Genomic DNA, 21,490 nt, shown 5'->3' on the forward strand with positions numbered 1-21,490 from the left:
CCAAGCAGAGTGGAATACTTCCAGTTTGGTTGATCGCCATTTTCGCTCAAAATTTCGTACTAATTGCTTTAAAGTACGAGTTTGGTCGTTATACCACGGCGCAAGTTTTTTCTGTCTCTCTTTTTTGTGTTTAAGTGGTGCTACACCATCTAAAGTAGACCGGAAGGTATTTTCTAAACAATCAGTTAGTTTGTCTAGTTCTGCTGGGTTACCTGGAGAGTACACTATGGTTGATAAATCAGGAAGGTTATCAGTAAATTGTTGAGCGGTAAAGGGCGTTATTGAACGTTTCATAGAGTAGCTGGGGGATGTACGTATATTATGACTAAGATGAAGTTTAAAAGAAATAAGATAATGATCTGAGATTACTGAGGTTTGAGAAAGAATATCTAGGTTATCTATGCCCCTAAAGGAGTAGCTGTGCCCCTGTGCCCCTAAAGGAGTAGCTAATTTCACGTGCCGGACGATAGAATCTCCTATCACCAGAGTACCTTTAACAGGCTCCTCAGCGGGTGCTTCACTGAGCGGGGCAAACCTGTTTGACACGTGAACTGGGGGAGCATGGTGTACAGGTGGGCTGGCTGTGGCCTTTGCAGTAGCATTAGCCTTAGCCTTTCGACTATGCCGCCGAGACGTTACCCATTCGCCCTGCTGTGGGGGCTCTAAGGCCGGAGTCGAGGGGGTACTAGCTCTCCCTGGTGTACCCGGGGCTGCTAACAGTGACCCTTGCTGTCTATCCCTTATTAAACCCCGGATACGCAGCTCTAACTTGTCCACCTTCTCTACCAGGCAGTTAACTAGCTTGCACTTTGAACAAACACCACTATCATTATGACTATCGGTGGAGAAGGGGTCTAAACTAAACATGCCACACTCTGAACAAGAGAAAAACCCAGCAGTAGCCATGACAAAAAAGCACTCACCTTGTTTCAGTTGAAATTAGAAACTAACACAAACCAAACAGCAGCAGCAAACAGCTAATCCAGCAAACCACCAGCAACAGCAGCAAGACAGTAGCAGCATGAAGAGTTGAGATAGAAATCTAGTCTAATCTGCACTCTTCATAAACTCTGCACAGTGATTGTGTCACACTGTCGTTGACTGGCCTGATCTGATCCTTTCTCTCTGTATCGCTCTCTCTCTCTCTTTCTCTCTGTATGAAGTAATTTCTGTATGAAGTAATCCGCATGATTACTAGTGAAATATATTACAGTAAAATCAAAGCTGGGCAAATTGCTGATGTTGCAGCTGATTTTAATGGTAGAACAGATATCAGTGAAAATGCACAGTTTGAAGCCTGTGAGTGTATTTACTGTCTGTAGAGGGTCACACCTGTAATGGCAACAGTATGGTAATGTAAGCTGGAGTCCAGTGAGTTGATAGGCAGCAGGACTCTCACTAAAATTACATTATTAATTAAGCAATCTACTCATAATTGTGTTTTTTCTCTTAAAAACTTAAATTAAACTTAATTAAACAATAACACCCTCCGCACAGTCTTTCTGGGATTCTAAAATACTTTATTGGAAACAGATAAATGTGCACTATCAGAGTAGACTGTCATCAGTCTCTGCTCTCAGAACTTTAGCTTTAGTGTTTTTCTAGTGATGTATTATATTATTTATTATTATTAGTTATTTCCAGTGATGTAGCCGAGTCAGCTCAGAAATATGTTCAGGTTGTGACAGCAGAAATACAAAAAAGTAACTAAATAACTCAGTACTTAGTGAGCTACTCATTTAATTGTATTTGAGTAAATTTATTTACCAATACATTTACTTGTACTTGAGTAGAGATTTTCAGTACTCTTTACTCCTCTGTGTATAGGACTCCCAGTGGTGTTCCTGCCTGAATAAGGTATTAGATTTTTGATCTTTTACATGTTGTACAAAGGAAACTGAATCTGTCTCTTCAGTGGATTTGTTTAATAATTTGACTCATTTCATAATTCTGACAATCTGCTCTATCCATCACTATGTCCTGAATGATTCCTCAAAGACAGATTTAAATATTTCATTGGCATTCTGGCACATTAGTGACAAATTCTGAAACTCTGTCCATGTCTGCTCACTATGCAGCTAATTATGCTCCTCCACATTTTATATTCATTTTTTTTATGTCTTTCTAGCTTTCATTTATCTTAGGTTTCAACAAAGTTAGCAATAACCTAAGCTGATTTTGTGTCACTTATGTCAGCTATAGCTTACTAAGAGAAACAAATTGATCAGGCAAATGTACATATTTACCAGGGCTGTGCCCTGTTGCTCTGTGTGACATGCTGCATGGTTGTTGAGGAGTGTGTGATGCTGCATAATATCACCGGAAGTGACTGATGTTTTATGAACTGCAAAATATCCTGTGTACATGTGTAGGTGTATGTTGCTGGTGTTGGTCTTTTGTGCATTCTGTGATGTGGTCTGGTGCCCTTTACGTCACTGAGATGTTTTGTGTGTGTATGCGTGTGTTGTTGCGCAGCGTGCGCCATGAGGTACTGTGGAATCATTTAGAGGTCACTGCGATGTTGTGCTTCTATTTTTGACTGGCAGGTCCAGACTGAGTCACTGCAGTGGTCCTGGTGACATCACTCCGTCTGCACTGAGGCTTAGAATAGACTGTGTGCTCCTTAAACACACTCATACACACACACAGTCCCTTTCTTTCTACTTCTCTCTGTCCCTCTTGTGTGTGTGTATGTGCTTGAGTGTGTTTACACTGATAGCACAGAGGTGAAAGGATGCTCCCTCTCTTTATATCTAAATAAAGCACCTCTGGCTTTTTATCACATCCTCCTTTCTTATGAAAACACACACGTCAGAAGCCCATTCACAATCCAGTCCCACCCACATACATTTGCTGTAGTGTTTCTTCACACTACACATAATAGAGCTATGAAGTAATATTAGTAATTGAATAATCTAATAATTATTTTAGTGATTACTCAAATAATCAGAGTGTTAGGGCAAACCAAAAAAGTGGACTTGGCTGAACAATCGCATATCGTAGCAATAATGCTTATAAAGTGGTTTGTCCACTAGGCTGTTTCTTACTGTGAGAAACAACATGGGCTGATTGCACCAACATGACTTACACCTAGTTGTAAGTGACTTTAAACTATTTCACTAACTAGTCATAACAATTTCACTAATTATGCGTTCACATGTTGGGAGTAGACATATGGGATATTCGATTGTTTTCATTGGAGCCATGATGGAAAATTCTACCAGCAGTAATGTTTCGCAGACCACAGTAGTACACAGAAGATTCCATCAAGAATTAAATTTTTACAACTGTTGCCATCAACCACAGTGGTGAAATAAAATGTAAATTTTTTTGGGAGCCTTACTGCCAATGTCAGTAATAGAGCCAATATTATACAACAAAAAATCTGAAATCTACACTGCTAAAGCTCTGTATATGGCATTAATACATGAACACGTATGACATGGTCCAAAATAAATCCAACCTGACGCCTCAGACTTTTAAATTATTTTACAGCTTGACACGTTATTTTAATATACTGTTGACTTAACATGCTACTACTTTTAACAAAACAAAATCTTACATAGTGTTTTGCTACAAAAGTTATTTAAAAAAAGTTATTTCTCTAAATGACCGCCCTCCCATCCTGCTGAAGACTGACCATCAGGGCCTCCTCCTCACCATCACCAACCCGCTCTCCTGTTCATTTGTGCCATGGATTTGGACATGTAAACACTTACATTGTTCCACTGACTATCACACAGTTTTTACTACATTTTGCAATGCAGTATCATACATTTTTCCACAAATTATACTGTAGTTTCTTTTTGTGTTGCACTTAGTGGAAACATAAAATTAAAAATATGTTGAAAGAACTTTAGCATTTAAAATTTTTTCCAATATGTTAAATTCAGCAATGAACTGTAATTGTCCATTTCATTAATGTGCACTTATACATGCTTACCTTCACTTAGAAAGACAGCAAAACATGAATTTCCCAGGGCGCCCAAACCTTTGAAAACAACCGTATCAGACATTTAACCCTTGTTTAACCCTCACACACATGCACACACTTACGAACACATACACACAAACACACACACTAACAGCAAGCCATGTAGGAGGAGAACAGAGTAAAGGGACCTAGCATCTCCACACTTTTATTCCCTGCGGGTTCTCCCCAACACCATATGTGTAATATATGTGTGTAGGGGTTGTACAGTGTGAATGTATTATCTTATATGTTCTTCACAACATGAAAATGAGCAAATACCAGAGTAATCTGAGGTTGAAATTATATTAAATCATATCTTTTTTTATTTTGGTAAACATTGAAAATGGGTCCCAATTTCCCAAAGCAAGCTATGGCCGGCAGGAATATGCATGTCAAATTTGCCATGTGCAGGACAGTACAGATTTTCTTCCAACTGCTGAGACATACTTGCCTCTGTCATTACTTAAGGTCTCTATTGTCTTTTACACAACAGCTGTTGCATTTTCAATAGCTGTATATGTCAGACTGATCAACATTACCTTAACTCCCTCAAATGCTGACTTAGCACTTCCTTGCCCACTAATGCTTCAAACCGACGCACTTTCCTCTTAAGGAGTTAATGGTTAAGCAAGGAAGCACTTAAAGTGATAGCTTGGTGAAAGGTTAAATATACAATTTTCCCCTAACCTCAAATGAAGTTAATCAGCAAATTCATGTTTGGTGTTCCAAGTTCACTTATTAAATATTGCAGTAGAACTATAAGCCTAATATAGCAAGCAAGGTGCATAGTCACCAATTACTAAATCCACCATTGTGTATTGCATACAAGAACAAAAGAATAGGAAAACTCAGGCTTTAAGATATCTGCTACTCCTGTTTAAGTTATGTGATGCACTTCTGCCTATGTCCCGATCCAATCCAGGGGAACTATTGTATAAAGGGAAAAGGAAAACTTCTACTATCTGCAGAGCCAGTGTTGTGACTGTAGATAAGTGAGCAAAATGACCTCAAAATATGGGCATGTAAAGTACATGGCTATAAAATCTTTTTCTCTGGCACTGACTGTAAGTTGCGACTGGTTGAAAACAAAAGTATGCAGGGAAACATTCTGCTTTGCTGTTCTGGCTCTACTCTTCTGGTTTGAACTTAGCGTTCAAAATAAATTACATTTTAATGAATTACATTTTTGTACTATCACATATCAACATAATATTGCATGTATAGCTGCACACTAAGTTAAATGACCTTAGAGGTAGTCTGCTAGTTGAGGAGGCCCATTGTGCAAGTTTGCTAGCTTAGCATACTGATTAGCCCACTTACATAAACAGACCTTAGTTACCCTGCATGTAGCCGTTTGTAGGTTAAATACTTGTGTAATGGACTTAGGCTAATACTGCTGCAGAGAGAGTGATTTTTTTCTCTTTTGTCCTTCTGCATTTTCTGCCTCAAAGGGTCAGCACATTGTGTGTGTGTGAGAGAGAGAGAGCGAGAGAGAGAGAGAGAGAGAGAAAGAGAGAGAGAGAGAAAAAAAAGAAAGGGCGGTAGGGAACCAGATGGTGCTGCTTGCTCTTTTTTCTGTGGAGCCCTGGAGAATGTAACCATCGCTCAGAGACAGTCATTGTGTGTGTTTGTGTGATGGTGTGTATCTGCATTTACTCAGTTCTTCAAAGCACAGCTCTCCCTCCCTCCCTTCCTATCCATTTCTCCCTCTTTTTCTCTCTGTCTCTCGCTCTCTCACTGTTCTGGTCTCTTTTTCTCACATCTCTTAGTCATGGCAGTGCAGTGTTTTGGCACATCCATTGTTGGTGGAGTAAAGTATGGCTGGCATGATTGCCAGGCCCGACACACAGCTTCAAACAGGCCTTACATAAGCTTGATTCAGAGTGACGTTTCGTAAGATGAATGCAGTTATTCACACAGAAGAGGGCAGCTCGCTATGGCTTCTGATGCTTCTTATGTAATGGGCTGGTAGAGAGAGAGCGAGAGTACTCAGGGAATGCATAACTAGGTTTATACTGTATGTACAGTGCCAGATAGCTTCTTTAGGTGGCTTTGCTCTGTATGAAACTTTAGTTTCTGTCAGCACCTATTACATTTTAGCTGAGATTAGGGCTGGGCCATATGACAAATATTTATCATTATTGTAATAAATTCCTTAGCAGTATACTTTTCTGAGCATACTATCAGTACTTAAACATTTCCAACTGCATGTTTAATTACAAAGAAAGCATATGTAGTCTTATTTGGTTGGATTTATGCAGTGCACTGTGTAAAATGTTGAACACAAATCACTGCATTCATAGCCTTTGATACTATTTTTTAAATGCTGCTACACAATGCTTTGTCTAACCTATAAGATGGTAGGGAAAAAAGTCAAATACCTTGTATCTTGAAAACATTCTAAAGTATTGTGATATTACATCTTTTGCCATATAGCCTACCTCTATTTGGGCTCAAGAGAGCAGGGCACAACTTTTTGGCTTTTGATATAGTATTTGAGAAATATATAAAAGTATAACATACATATCTCTGCTATAAATAAAAACATAAACTTTGTTTCAAGCACCCACCATTTGTGAACAATTCAGCTGAAAGTGACATGAGTTGCTGGTTGTAACAGTTACTAAAATGTCTTATAAATTGAAACACAATTCAGTGTTGTGTAAACCTTTAAACATAAATTAATAAATAGTAATATATACACCGAAGTAAAAATGATTAGTGAAAAGAGACTGTCAAACATCTTCACTTTGTTTGGCTTAGTTGTAACACCATGTTAAACCAACCCTGTCATGTAGAGCCTGTATTTTATTTGGATACCTTCACTTTTAGGTACTGATTTAGCATTTATAAGAGAATTTCACCATTCACCATTTTTATTCAAAATTTCTGCATAATTCAGTTGCTACGATGGCTAAGCTGGTTTCATGTGAAATTGTAGAAAAACTTACTGACTTGAATTCTGTGCAATGGTAATAAAAGGAACAGGTCTGTAATGCAAATATAATCATTTTATTTGCTTTACAAAATGGTGACCCCACACAAGCATTTATTAGTTAATGGTTTATGGTTATGGCAAAAAAGTCAGGCTTTTAAAGAGTAACAGCTGAAATGCACTGCTCTATAATAAAAAAAATGCCAGCCTTGCTTAAAATGTGAACATCTTTTGAACTTTAAAAATATAATTTTTAGCACCTCTCTGGTTCAACCCTGCTATAGGTGCAGATGACATCTCTTCATACCAAAGTATGAAAATCAGTCAAACAACATTACCACCCCCTGATGATGCCCTAGTTGTGCCACATTCATAAATATGAAAGCATAGTAGAAAATGTAGTTCCATTGCTAGATGGGGATGGTAGTACAGAATAATCGTCAACCTCATAAGAACTCAAAAGTGTCTTTTGTTTCTGTCACTCTCCATATTTTCTGGTACCTAACTTATGCTAGCTCTAAAAACATGGCAGCGCAGCTGATTTTTCACTGTCATGATTGCATTAAGATCTGGAAATCTTCTCTCTCTCTCTCTCTCTCTCTCTCTCTCTCTCTCTCTCTCTATATATATATATATATATATATATATATATATATACACAAACATGCAACAGATATTCATCAGGGTATCAGAAATACCTGAGGCTCAGAGAACCATCATATTCAGAGCTGGTCAAGCCCACACAACCAGGTGAACAGAAGGAGCGAGGCTGCACCTGATGGATGCATAATTGCCTTTTCAATTGTTTTTATGCAAGTGACTTGACTTCTCCAAAGGGTGAAACAGCTAAACGTAATAAACCCTCTGCTTCAGGCACGCGGAGCTAAGTCATTAATTCTGAATTGCTGCCCATGAGGGAGCAATAAACACACTTGCCTTGCCATGGCTGACGGTAATGGTGTCTAAAGGGGCTGCAGAGGTGGAGAGCCTCTTTGAGCGCACAGAAATTAGTTCTGTGGCAGCCTGTGTGGAGTGACTCACCCCTGGCATTCATCTTTTGCGCACGTTTTTAAGCCTTGCTAAAATTTATGCAAAAATTTGTGACTTCTGAGGCTTACTGGGCTCAAGAGTTATGGTCAGAGTTTTGATAGGACATGATAAGGTTAAACATTAAACATTTAATGTTTGCATCATAGCAGCTTTAATGTGTTAAAGTGCCTTAGTGATAAAGTAGTTCCAACAGCTGTCCTACAATAGTTATACTCATCAGATATACTTAAAATGGAAACAGTAAGTTACAATTAGACATTGTAATACATTAGACATTGTATGATAATATGATATTGTGTATCGCTGTTGTCGAAACAAAACCTCTCCAAAATGGTAACTTTACAGGACCCATCTCCAAAATGGTAACTTTACATGGCGTATGAGTATGTAATTTGCAAGTATGAATACTCATACAGTACTATGATAGTGTGTCTAATTGTAACAATTTGTTATTTAAGCTGTGAAAAAGTAGTATGTAAGTGCTTTAGATTTTGATGTTTATCAGAAAGTGGTACTATTAGGACTTGAGCAGCATTTTTATGTATCACTGAGTGGAAGGAAACCCAAATCAGAAGGATCTCACTAATACATCTATGGTTGCAGTCTAAACTGAAATTTCTAAACTGAAAGTGATAGTTTATTACCTAGTTGTACGATGTTGCAATGTAATGCATAATGCATGTAGTTCATAAATAATTGGTTACAAAGTCTTGTGAGCACTAGGATTTGACAAAATATTTTAAGAAAGTTATATGCACTACACATGTGGGCACACACAAAAAAATGTATAATGAGTTGGTTTAGATGTAAACAAAATAATTCAGAGTTGCTTAATGTGAAATGTTCAATTATAAAGAGTTAAATGCCTGCAAAAGCTACCTCACAAAAAGTTACTACATTAAATGTTTATGAATATGCTTCCTAATGCCAACAAAACTGTTTAAAGGTAATTTTGAGATAAGGTTTTGGTCTAAAATATATTTTATTAAATAAGTTTATAGCAAAGAGGTACATACAGGGCATTATAAACCAAAGTAATCCCCAAAGAAAACTGATTTAAAATTTATTTTCAAAATTTTTCACTATCAGCATTTCATATAAAAAACTCAGAAGGCATTTGTAAGTTCACCTGTGGTTTTGGATAGCATATAAAATGGTTATATCTGTGTCATAAATGTCATGGGCCCCATTTCCCATCACCACCATTGTACGGAAATTCAAGTCTGTTCATCTGTTAGTTCAACATTTCACATTAAACCACTCTGAATTACTTTTTGTTTCTTTGTTGTTCTGTTTTGTTTCAATAATTGAATTATGAAGGAATTATGAAAAACCAGCGGAATTTCTCCTGCCATGTGCAACATTGATGTTACATTATACAGCCTAATTGTAAAATTGTGGATAATATCACAAAAGAGGCATTGGCTTCAGGGAGAAAACAGTGCAGCTACTGGAAAATTACGTTATTTTTTTTTCCAATTCTTATTTTTTCATGAGTATAAGACTTACCATTGATCAGTTCGGTTAATTGACAATCATGGGCTAGATAGCTTACAGGAGCTGGAAGAGCATGAATGGCCTTTTTACCTTGCTTACAATAAACATTGAGAGTCAGCCATTCCCCCTAGTTTCATTATAATTTGACCTAAACTGGAGGCGCGGTGGGGTGGGATGTGTTGGCCAGTCGTTTGTACCCGTTAAAATCATCCTGCATCCCGGACTCACAAAGTCGCCCTCACTCATTCAGGCTAAGGTGAACGTGGGAAGGGCTCTTCCTTGCGCCGGCGTGACGTCAGTCCCGGGCGGAGGGGAAGGGGGCGTGCACGACGACGGGGTAGGAAACGAAAGGGGTGGAGACTTGAACATCATTCACACGCAGCTGTTTCAGCGTTAAGCCGCGGTACCATTTACTCTGAACCAAGAACACAACCGGACTACGAGCTGCACGAGGACTCTGTGGAATAATACCTGACGGTTTTCTTGCGTTAGTCTACACACTTTTTATTACACTTTCTTTCTGCATCTAACGTGACCAAAACGCACGTTTGACCACGCATTGTGAATGCTAAAAAACCGCCTCCAGACTTCAAGGACGTTTTTACAGAGCGGCTGACAGTCACGAAAACGGACAGCACGTTAGCAACGGCATATAGGTGGAAAAAACGGTACACGATACGAACTCGATAGCCGGTTTTTGGTTTTGCCCGTCAGTCTTGACTTGCCGTGGTCATGCCTAGCGCGCGGCAGTCCTACACGGTCACGGTGCCCGAGGAGCCTCCAGCGGCGCCGCTGCCCTTCACCAAGCCGCAGTCGCGAAGGAAGAGTCCGCCCGTGTCCCGCTCCATGCTCGTGTCCACATTCGTGGGACTCCTGATCAACCAAGCTAAGGTGAGGCTCGATACAGTAGTTTGTCTTTCTACCTGTATTCCGACAGATACCGCCCCTCGTGCGCTACTATTGGTTTGTGTTGTATTGGTGTAACTTGTGGCTTTCTTTTTCTTGTGCAGCAGTAGTCAATAAATAACTGGACTTGTGGAATATTGGTATAACCTATGGCTTAGCTAGGACTGTCCAGTAGCAGTGAGTCAAGACGACTGCGGCGTGACGTCTTGGCTTATTACTGCTGGAGAGTGTTAGTCAATCTTGGTCACAAGTAATGTCATTATATCACACCAACAGCTTGGTTGTACTATTATTGGACAATTGAATGACTCGATGTAACGGCCATAGTTGACGCTGTCCAAAGTTGACGCAGGTTTCTGTAAAGCTAGAAAATATTAATGTAAAAATGTCACAAGTGATGTCATTATTCAGCAATTACACTCACCTTAGCTTACTAATGGATAGTTGAACGACTCGACTAAATAACTTAAATAATAAAGATCGAAACGGAGGTGTAACATTAGATGAATGTCAGATGGGAAAAACCTGTGAAAAAGTGGTCCTGAATGTTTCTTAATGAAATTGACGCAAGGTCCACTAGCCATTCAGGGCACTTAAGGGGCGGGGTTTGTACGAATATAGGTGGAAAATGAAATGACGCCATAGTGACAGTGACCGCAAATCTCAGTCCCTATGAAAGCTGACCTATAACTAACCACGGAGTGTTTTCTCTGAGCTATTCCCTGAGCATTGGCTTGTAGACAAACAGAAGAGCAGCTAATGTGATAGGTTTCTTCTGTGGAAAGCCGGTGTTTCAGCAGTTTATGATTGTTAAAGCTTTGAATTATTTTTGGATAACTAAGTGCAGCCCTCAGTCGTCGTGGAGTTTGCCCGTAACCTTGTGAAACGTGCCGTTTTTGGGTGCGTGGTGTGACTGAAACCGAGCCGAACTAGATATTCCGGCTTGAAAGACTGTCTAAATCGCTAATGTGATTGACTTGTGCTACAGATCAGTTTATGTGTTAAGCGCCTGACCAAACAGCTTGCACCCCGAATTTAGTTGCATAACGCTGGTCTTAGAGCGACTGGCTCCACCTGCTGCTCATCACACATTGATTGCATACTGATACTAATATCTGCATATCGCCTTGTAACATTGTATATCCATTTTTGACGTTTTTCAATTTTTAACATAATTTGAAAGTACCTGTTACACTTTACATTGCATGTAAATTTCTGAAAATTGATGAATGGACTAAAATAAATGACCTAAAATTTTGAAAAAACTTTTGACCTAAAACTTTGAAAAAAGTCTGGTTCCATTGACTCTCATTATAAGTAAAGTAGGTTTTTTCATTCTCCTGTAAAGTTACCATTTTGGAGATACAAGGCTTTCTTTCCTACAACAGCAATATGTGTTATATGCTGCTAGCTGTTTATTATTTAATGGATAATTGTTGGTTAATTAAATGTATATTCCTCATTTCCCAGTCCCAAACTTCCATCAGTTCTGCACATTTCCTCTGCCCAAGCTCCAAAATACTCCTGGACTACACTAAATACCTTATACAGAGCATGAACTGTATACTCTGGTTGTCTTCTTAGTACACTAATATAGAATGTTAACTGTGTTCAGATTCAGACTGATTACTTGACCTTCGGAGCTTGAAGCAGGTGGCTGTTCATACTTGACACTTGCTCAGTGATTGTTCTATAAAGCTAATAGACTTTTACAGTGAATACAGTGCTTCAAGTGCTGTGCAACATATCAGATAAACTTGACCAACTTCTGTATCAAGCAGCAATTAGATTCAAAGGTCAGTTCCACTCAGCAGTTTAACTAGCATGCCACTGTAATTTATGCAGACCTGCATAGCCATAGTGTTTCATCAAGCCTTGCATTAAGTATGTCTGGTCTTTGACTGGGGGCAGGATATCAACATGATGTTGGCAATAACCCTTTTTATCTTTGCGTGCGCTAGTTATAAAAGCATTTTAAAGTGACACATAGGCCACTTTAAGTGCAGAACAATAACAGCATACTGTTCAAAAATGCAGCTAGCCCAGTCACCAGCCAAGCAGCTTGCTTCTGGAGGAATGTGCTTCATCAGTGTAGCATGTGATAAGAGGTATTACAGTGAGGTTAGTATCACTGTGGGCCTTTTACTTTAGACATGTGGGAACTTGATGAACTCTCTTGGTCTCTCTTGTTGTCTCACTATGGCTCTTCCTGCTAAAAATATTGTCTTCTTCTTTTTTGTGTTATCATTATTATGATTATTATTATTAATAGTAGTAGTATTAGTAGTAGGTCTAGCATTACAATCTGTTATACTGCCAAGAGAGTATATATGATGTTGTTCTGTCAATATTAGACCTACTACAAAAGCTTCAAACATACTAATATTGTTTGGCTTTCAAAAATAGCTGATGTTAATTGATGTTTGTTTTTTGTATTTCCCTTTCCCTATTGGTTAGCTTCTTAGTTTTAACCTATAGTTTCTTCCTTGTAGTCTTTCATGGTTTCATCTGTGTAAATCACTGTGGTGCAACATCAGTTTTTTAAAATATGCAAAAGAAGTAAGTATTGCGTCCTTAGTTATAATAATTACTTTTTTGTCAGTTAAGAGAGTATATATTATTTTTCTGTAAATAGAAATATTGTACATTGATTTTCTGCCAATGCAGAGCATATACAAACAGTTTTTCTGCCAAAAGAAACTGTACATGCTGCTGTTCTGTCAAGAGGGAGAGTGTACATAGTTTCTCCCAATAGATATTGTATATTTTGTTACATTGTCGTTCTCTCAACAGGGAGCGTACACATTGTTTTTGTCAGCAAAGAGAGCGTACATTCTTTTTGTCCTAGTAATGTAAGCTGTTGCTCATAGGAGGCATAGATTTAAGTGATGAGCACCTGGGCACATGCTTGATTGGCTCAGCCTGTGTGCATGTGTGACCTGCTGGCACCATGAGCTTGCTTTCGCTTGCGCTTTAGCCAGTGACGTTCCTAAAACTAAGGTCAGGGACACAGTGTTCTTTCTCCTTTTCTTTCAACTCCTGCCAGCCAGTGTGATTAGAGATGTAGCCATGCTCCGCCCACTGGCAGCAGCCATGCTCCACCCACCGGTAGCAGTCTGCCTAAACAGGTTGTTCTGGGGCTCTGGTCACTGTCACAGCACAGCTTGTTTCAGCAGCACCCGTGAGAACCAGCGGGTGACCAAAAAGAGGGAGGTCTGGCCCATGCACAGACACACACACCCTGAGTTGAGGAAGAGAATAAACCTCCTCAGCTCGGCCTAATCTAGTTTGGGTGTGATTGAGAGTGTGCGTGTCGGGGTGCAGTTGTCAGAGGCACTCACATGAGGCATGTGATTAGTGTGGAGGTGTGAGGGGCTCGAGCTGTCACTGTTGATTGTATGGAGTGACTCAGCTTTGTGACTAAGGGCCACACAGTAAACTCATCAGCACTGCATTGACTCCTACACACTCGAAGTCACATTACGCTAGGTAAGAGTGCACTGTTTATAACGAATGTTTTCAGTATTACAAGTCCTATTTATATTAAATCTTTAATATTAGAAAAATTAGTAAGAAGCTAAGAAAATGTCAAAATATGAGTGTCTATAATGTTGAACAGATCTGTAGATCTTAAAAACGAAAATATCTTAAAACGACAAAGAAATCTGTAAAACATCAGCAACAAAGTTGTAATAACATAAAATCCAAAAGATCTCATATTTTAGTGTTGATCAAAGTATGACACAGATAACTTGACAAAATAAATGTAAATCGATATTTAGAGATTACTATTTAACATTACCTAAAAATACCTTATTTTGATATTTAAACAAACATTAGACATTATGAATATGACAGGTGATTCCAAACTTTTGAACAGCAGGGTAGCATGATTAATTTTTAATGGATTTCATGTATAATATATATTCTTTTTAACATTTGGCTGCAAGCTAATCAACTCCTATCCTGTGAAGTGTTGATCTCTGTGGCAGATAAGTTACTCGTGTGTGTATCTGTGTGGGTGTGTGTGAGAACATTTGTCCACATTTGCATTATTAGTTGTAATAGGTCATGAATGTGGCTTGTCATTAGTGTTAGTCATTAATCAGTGAAAAGTTCAGCTGTTCAGTTCTGGCATTTATGTACCTGGAACTGGCTTTGTGCTGAGTTTGCCTGGAAAGCTATGGAAGTTCCAGATAAGATACCAGCTAACATAAACCTGTTGTTTTTCACAGAACTAGAACATTTGCACTGTTTGGCACATTAAACATAAATGGGCCTCTCTCCATTAAACAAGTGCACACACGTGATGATCATATACTGACTCCACTGTGTCATCATGCTACAATGAGTGCAAAATCGGTCAATTATGTACACAATTAGTGGCACAATTTAATTTCCTTAAATGGCACAGAGCCACCAGTGGGTTGAGGTATTCATTTCTTATAACTTTCACTCTTATAACTTAAGCAATGCAAACTGAAGTTATTCTTTTCATAAATGCCTTAGGATGCAATAAGCCTGGAAACCTAGTGTTTTTCTTGGAGCTGATACTGCATTGTTGTGGAGGACTGTGTGTATGTGCGATTGTTTTTGTACATTGTAAGGATATAACTGTGCTGACTTTGTAGATAAAAACAGAATTGTGTATATATAATTCATATAAGACATATTACAATCGCATTCCATTGAAGTTGGGACGTTGTGTAAACATAAATAAAAACAGAATACGATGATTTGCTAATCCTTTTCAACCCATATTCAATTGCATACACTACAAAGACAAGATATTTAATGTTCAAACGGATAAACCTTATTGTTTTTTGCAAATACTTATTTTGAGTTTTATGTGTGCAACACATTCCAAAGAAGTTGGGACAGGGGCATGTTTACCACTGTGTTACATCACCTTTCCTTTCAACAACACTCAATAAGCGTTTGGGAACTCAGGACACTACTTGTTGAAACTTTGTAGGTGGAATTCTTTCCCATTCTTGCTTGATGTACAACTTAAGTTGTTCAACAGTCCAGGGTCTCCGTTGTCGTATTTTGTGCTTCATAATGCGCCACACATTTTCAATGGGACACAGGCCCGGACTGCAGGCAGGCCAGTCTAGTACCCGCACTCTTTTACTACGAAGCCATGCTGTTGTAACACGTGCAGAATGTGGCTTGGCATTGTCTTGCTGAAATAAGCAGTCCTTGATAAAGACGTTGCTTGCATGGCAGCATATGTTGCTCCAAAACCTGTATGTACCTTTCAGCATTAATGTTGCCTTCACAGATGTGCAAGTTACTCATGCCATGGGCACTAACACACCCCATACCCTCAGAGATGCTGGCTTTTGAACTTAGCGCTGATAACAATCCGGACAGACCTTTTTCTCTTTTGCCCGGAGGACACAACATCCATGATTTCCAAAAACAATTTGAAATGTGGACTCGTCAGACCACAGGACACTTTTCCACTTTGCGTCAGTCCATCTCAGATGAGCTTGGGCCCAGAGAAGCCGGCGGCGTTTCTGGGAGCTGTTGATATATGGCTTTCACTGTGCGTGGCAGAGTTTTAACTTGCACTTGTAGATGGAGCGACGAACTGTCAGTGTGTTCACTGACAATGGTTTTCTGAAGTGTTCCTGAGCCCATGTGGTAATATCCATTACAGAATGATGTCAGTTTTTAATGCAGTGCTGGGCTCCAGATTCTCTGAATCTTTTGATGATATTATGGACTATAGATGATGAAATCCCTAAATTCCTTGCAATTGCATGTTGAGAAATGTTGCTCTTAAACTGTTGGACAATTTGCTCACGCAGTTGTGGTGAACAAAGTGGTGAACCTTGTCCCATCCTTGCTTGTGAACGACTGAGCCTTTCAGGGATGCTCCCTTTATACCCAGTCATGACACTCAACTGTTTCCAATTAACCTGTTCACCTGTGGAATGTTCCAAACAGGTGTTTTTTGAGCATTCCTCAACTTTCCTAGTCTTTTGTTGCCCCTGTCACAACTTCTTTGGAACATGTTGCAGGCATCAAATTCAAAATGAGTAAATATTTGCAAAAAACAATAAAGTTGATCCGTTTGAACATTAAATATCTTGTCTTTGTAGCATATTCAATTGAATATAGGTTGAAAAGGATTTGCAAATCATCATATTCTGTTTTTATTTATGTTTTACACAACATCCCAACTTCATTGGAATTGGGGTTGTATTATTATGTGGGGTACTTAAATATCTTTGTTGTTGGGACAAAATCTTGTATATCCTCCTTTGTTGTTTTGTATATTTTATGTATCCATTATATTGTATGAATTCAATTTTTACAACAACTTCCATAAAAAAGTTAGGAAGATTTTTTTTTCTTTCTCCATTTTGGAGATACATACAGAAATAAAATACATATGCACACTGCCTTGCTGTGTAATGCCTTCATCATCTTGAGTGCTTATGTGACCAATGGTGCATGTTGAGACACACAGGAGAATTCGACAGAACGTTTTGGCAAAGTGGTCAGAATGTCCTGCAGGTTAAAACAGCAGGAGTCATATTATTGAGTCTATTTAACTATTATACAGTAATCCCCAGTTTAATAATTGCTTTGTTGTTGTTTTCTTGCTGTTTTGGTGCGGCAGATGGAGCCTGTTTGTTTAGGAGGAGTTCTGAGCAGCAGGGTCTCTCTTCAAATCTGCCCACATGCTGTTTGGAGAAATCAGAGCAAACAGCTCACATACACCCAGCTCTATCATTGTATCTGTCACCATAAGACCACACTAAGTGATGGAGCATTTCTGTAACATACTGTTTTTTTTTTTTTTTACTGTCTTTTCGGTTAATTGTCATTATCATGTGTTTGATTTACACACTGTATACTGATTGGCTGACATTTGTATTATGAATTTCACACGTTTCTCAGTGCAATTTATGTTCATACGTTTATATAGGCAAATAGTAATGTAGGTCCTTTTGAAGTGCTACACAAAAAGCATTATTATATCAAGTTTAATAGAGTCTGCTGGTCTGTAGTTTGTGTGAGGATTTCATGACCAGTGGATCAAAAGAATGTACCAAAATAATTGAAATATTGTTACATTATCTTACAATAAAAGTTAAGACATTTTTCCAACTTCTGTAAAGTTACCATTTCAGTCTATTAACAAATATCTCTATCTCCTCTTTCACAGAACTCCAAGAATGCTCAGGGACTTGTGGGCCTGAGGAACCTGGGGAACACTGTGAGTCCTCTTCAAAACAAACACATCAAATTTACCACTGGAAAGATTTAATATAGAAATTATTTACAGCAGCTCTCTTGCTCTTTTCTGTTGTTCAGTGTTTCATGAACTCCATCCTGCAGTGTCTAAGCAACACTCATGACCTGCGGGACTACTGTTTGCGGAACACGCACCGCACCGACCTCAACTGCAGGGCCAATGCAGCTCTCATGGAAGGTAAAGAGTCTATTAGCTGGAGTCATTGCATTCAGACCTTATATGGGGTCACTGTCTGAAAGTTCTCTACTCACTCTCTTATCTCATTGGTGTTTGTGTGTGTTGCAGAGTTTGCAAAGCTCACTCAGACTCTGTGGACATCAGCAAGCAATGAAGCGATCAGCCCCTCTGACTTCAAAACCCAAATCCAGAAGTATGCTCCGCGTTTCGTAGGCTACAAGTAAGTCACAGCAGTCTTTACTCATGCACTGAATAAAGCACTATTCAACCTGATTTAGTTTAACCTCCATAGATTGTGGCATGCACTTTGTAAGGACACAGATCACTTCAGATTGAAAGGTCATAGTCTGGATGTTTCTCAGCATTTTACAGCACCACACTTAATAACAATAATCACAGGTTTCACGGCTGTTTATTAGCATATTTTGTGATTCCATTACTGTTGAGGGGGCAGGGTTGAACAGGACTACTGTTTCTGAGAAAGATACAGTTTCAGCATGCTACAGAAGGCCATTCACTCTACAATTATGAATTATTAATTACTGTAATAACTACAGAGATTTTGGAGTTGCACTGAATTGAAATCTTGGCTCTTGCCAGTAATACAATACCTCCACAGGAAAAATTAATTTGTCATGAATAAGGTTTAAGACAGTTCAGAAGCTGCTAAGTAGATTATCTTTGCTAACCTGAGCTTCAATGAAATTATCCACTATTATAAACCTAAATTATTAGATTGCTTTGATCTAGGGCTATCACTATTGGTTATGTGAGTAATGCAGTCATTTTCAGAAATTCTATAGCTTTTCAGATGCTTTGAAATCTCTTTGGAAGAAGAAAAACTAGGAAGGCTTTAAAAAGACTTAAAGAGGTAGAAAAACACTATGTGACAAAAATGCCTAAAAATGTGTTTGTCTGTAACACAGTTTTTATTGCATTTTATTGGCTTTAAAATATGCATTATCATGTTGTCAACTGAACAGTTATAAATTGATTATTTTTTTCAAAGGAATTGTGACTACTGTGATCCAGCTCAGAGTTCAAAGCATTTAACTTCCTCCCTCCACCCCATTTTTCTCTCTAGCCAGCAGGATGCTCAGGAGTTCCTTCGTTTCCTTCTAGATGGGCTTCACAATGAAGTGAACCGAGTTTCAATCAGACCCAGAGTGCCTGTGGAAGATTTCGACCACCTCTCGTAAGCACATACTTATAGTTTCCTTATTGAGCTCTTAGTCGTGAAGCTCTAGAATGTAAGTAGTTTGGTATGAAGCCTCATATGTACATTTGTGTGTCCATTTCTCAGAGATGATGAGAAAGCCAAAAGAATGTGGAATAAGTACCTGGAGAGAGAAGACAGTAAAGTAGTGGGTGAGTGTGTGTGTATGTATTTATGAGCAAAATAAAATTACCAGGCTATTTTCAAACTTAAAATATTTCCAGAGGTGTTTGCTGTTCACATTTGTATATTAGTGTATTTTACAACATAATCAAATGATAAAATCAAATTCAATAAAATCATGGGGATATGAGATGTCATTATATTTTCAAAAGAATTACAAATGAAATCGTTCTGAAAGCATTATTAGGGGGAGTATGTGATGTTATGATGCTAATGATGCTTGTTTTTTACTTTTTATTTATAGATCTATTTGTAGGTCAGTTGAAAAGCTCCCTGACCTGCAGTGAGTGTGGTTTTTGCTCAACTGTATTCGATCCATTCTGGGATCTGTCTCTACCTATTTCCAAGGTATACACACACAGAGGCATACAAGTATCTCAGTGTTGCATGTGTTGGGGCAGTCTTGTAACTGCAGTATTTTTCTGTTTTAGAGCTCTGGGGATGTGTCTCTGATTGACTGCCTTCGGCTTTTCACTAAGGAAGATGTGCTGGATGGCAATGAGAAACCAGTAAGTGTTTGCACTTAGTTTGTGTATTACTGTAAAAGAAGCTAATGTTTTTAAGTTCAAGCAAGTCTTAACTCTCTCTCTCTCTCTCTCTCTCTCTCTCTCTTCACAGACATGCCAAAGGTGTAAAGCCAGGCGTAAATGCACAAAGAAATTCTCCATCCAGAAATTCCCCAAAGTCCTTGTGCTTCGTATCCTTTTAACCAAACAAAATATTTCAATCAATATTTCTATAAATAATATAGTATAATATTGCTCTGAAGACTCCAATAAAATGTACCCTGACTGTATGTAGGCATGAGTATGTGTGCATGTTGGTCCTTGACTCTCCGGCTGCTTTAGATTTAAAACGCTTCTCTGAGGCTCGCATCAAGACTGCCAAACTGTGCACCTTTGTCAGCTTTCCCATCAAAGAGTTGGACCTGCGGGAGTTTGCCTCAGACAACAGCAGTAAGTCTCAAATCATTTTATGTAATTACTAAACATTATACTGCAGCTGTGAGGTCAAAACCTTTTTTTAGTTTTTTTTTTAACATCATATGAAAATATCAGCAACCTTTTCCATTATGTGAAAATTCTATGACAAATGAGCCAATAGAAATACAATAGAAAACTTGCATTATAAGTTAAGATTCTTTGTTTCATTGTCTTAAAAAGTAGCCATTTATGTAGCAACAGTGTAGCATCAGTAATATAACAATATGTAACATAGGAATGTATCTAATCTAATCTTTTTTTTTTCTTCTCTCTTGCTAGTGAATGCCATCTATAATCTCTATGCAGTGTCCAATCACACGGGTACCACTCTGGGTGGTCATTACACCGCATACTGCCGCAACCCTTCCACAGGAGAGTGGTACACGTACAATGACTCCAGGTAATGTGCATAACAAGACATTTCTTATTGTGCAAAAAAAATCCTGAAATTTACAGTTTTCCCCCTTATCCCAAATGTTGTTGATCTGCAAAGTCGTTCAGTGTCGTGTTTGTTCCTTTGAAGCTACAAGGCTAATGCAGCTGACAAGTAATGTGAAAGCTTATGCTGCGTTTGACTGAGGAGTGTAACTTGAGATTTCCCACGTCCAGCTGGGAAAAATCTAAGAAAATGCCCCCTTAACTGGGAGTTTCAGGTCTGGATCACCAAACAACTGCTGCCTTCAAGTCATGTTGGGAGCACACATGAATGCCACCATAATGCCATATTTACTAGTGAGAAACTCAAACTTTTCAGTGAGTCTTGAGCTTTCAAGTTGAGAGTGTGTCAACAGAGAAGTAATTGTGACCACTGAGAGTTGTATTGTACCATTGGTGTACTTTAGTTATTCAGCAGCCACATATGAGCATTGCAGGCTAAAATCATCCACAATTGAAAAATACAGTAAGCACACGATATGATGGTTCTAAATGGAGAAAAACATTACCTCATCAGCTTCCTGTGCTAAACATTTTGTCGCAGTAACACAAAACAGACCATCTTTAATGACAGAAAAGCCAAAGTAAACAAGAAAGCATAATTCCCAATGTATACTTCTTTACGTTAATCTTTATGACCAAAATCACTTGAACACAAACATGTTGTACTTATGACTTACAAAGCTGTAGGAACTTCCAAGGAAACTTTGCAGCAAATGTTGAAAGTAAAGAACAAACGCTGGATATCAAACATATCTTGATGTGATTGACCACATTTAGAATAAGGGGGAAACTGTGTACATTTGAATCATCACTTTAAATATTGTTGTTGAGTGCAGGTCAGCAAACGCATACCTCAATT

At 38.5% G+C, this 21,490-nt stretch overlaps 1 protein-coding gene across 3 annotated transcripts in view; it reads left to right on the forward strand.

The window, feature by feature from the left end:
* Positions 1–21,490, forward strand: part of usp2b (ubiquitin specific peptidase 2b) — a 62,376-nt gene that overhangs the window by 39,315 nt on the left and 1,571 nt on the right. For 2 of the 3 annotated variants that reach the window (XM_017703887.2, XM_017703886.2), the window contains exons 3-12: positions 17,545–17,595; positions 17,694–17,811; positions 17,920–18,031; positions 18,896–19,006; positions 19,115–19,179; positions 19,455–19,558; positions 19,642–19,719; positions 19,829–19,907; positions 20,059–20,166; positions 20,473–20,593. In XM_017703887.2, the coding sequence (XP_017559376.1) occupies positions 17,545–17,595; positions 17,694–17,811; positions 17,920–18,031; positions 18,896–19,006; positions 19,115–19,179; positions 19,455–19,558; positions 19,642–19,719; positions 19,829–19,907; positions 20,059–20,166; positions 20,473–20,593 (947 nt within the window). Of the gene's footprint in view, positions 1–9,815; positions 10,347–17,544; positions 17,596–17,693; positions 17,812–17,919; positions 18,032–18,895; positions 19,007–19,114; positions 19,180–19,454; positions 19,559–19,641; positions 19,720–19,828; positions 19,908–20,058; positions 20,167–20,472; positions 20,594–21,490 lie in introns of those variants that run through there. The other variant, XM_017703888.2, reaches the window with a different exon arrangement.

The sequence above is a fragment of the Pygocentrus nattereri genome, chromosome 23 (genome assembly GCF_015220715.1).
Source record: "Pygocentrus nattereri isolate fPygNat1 chromosome 23, fPygNat1.pri, whole genome shotgun sequence".
NCBI classification, from domain to species: Eukaryota; Metazoa; Chordata; class Actinopteri; order Characiformes; family Serrasalmidae; genus Pygocentrus; species Pygocentrus nattereri.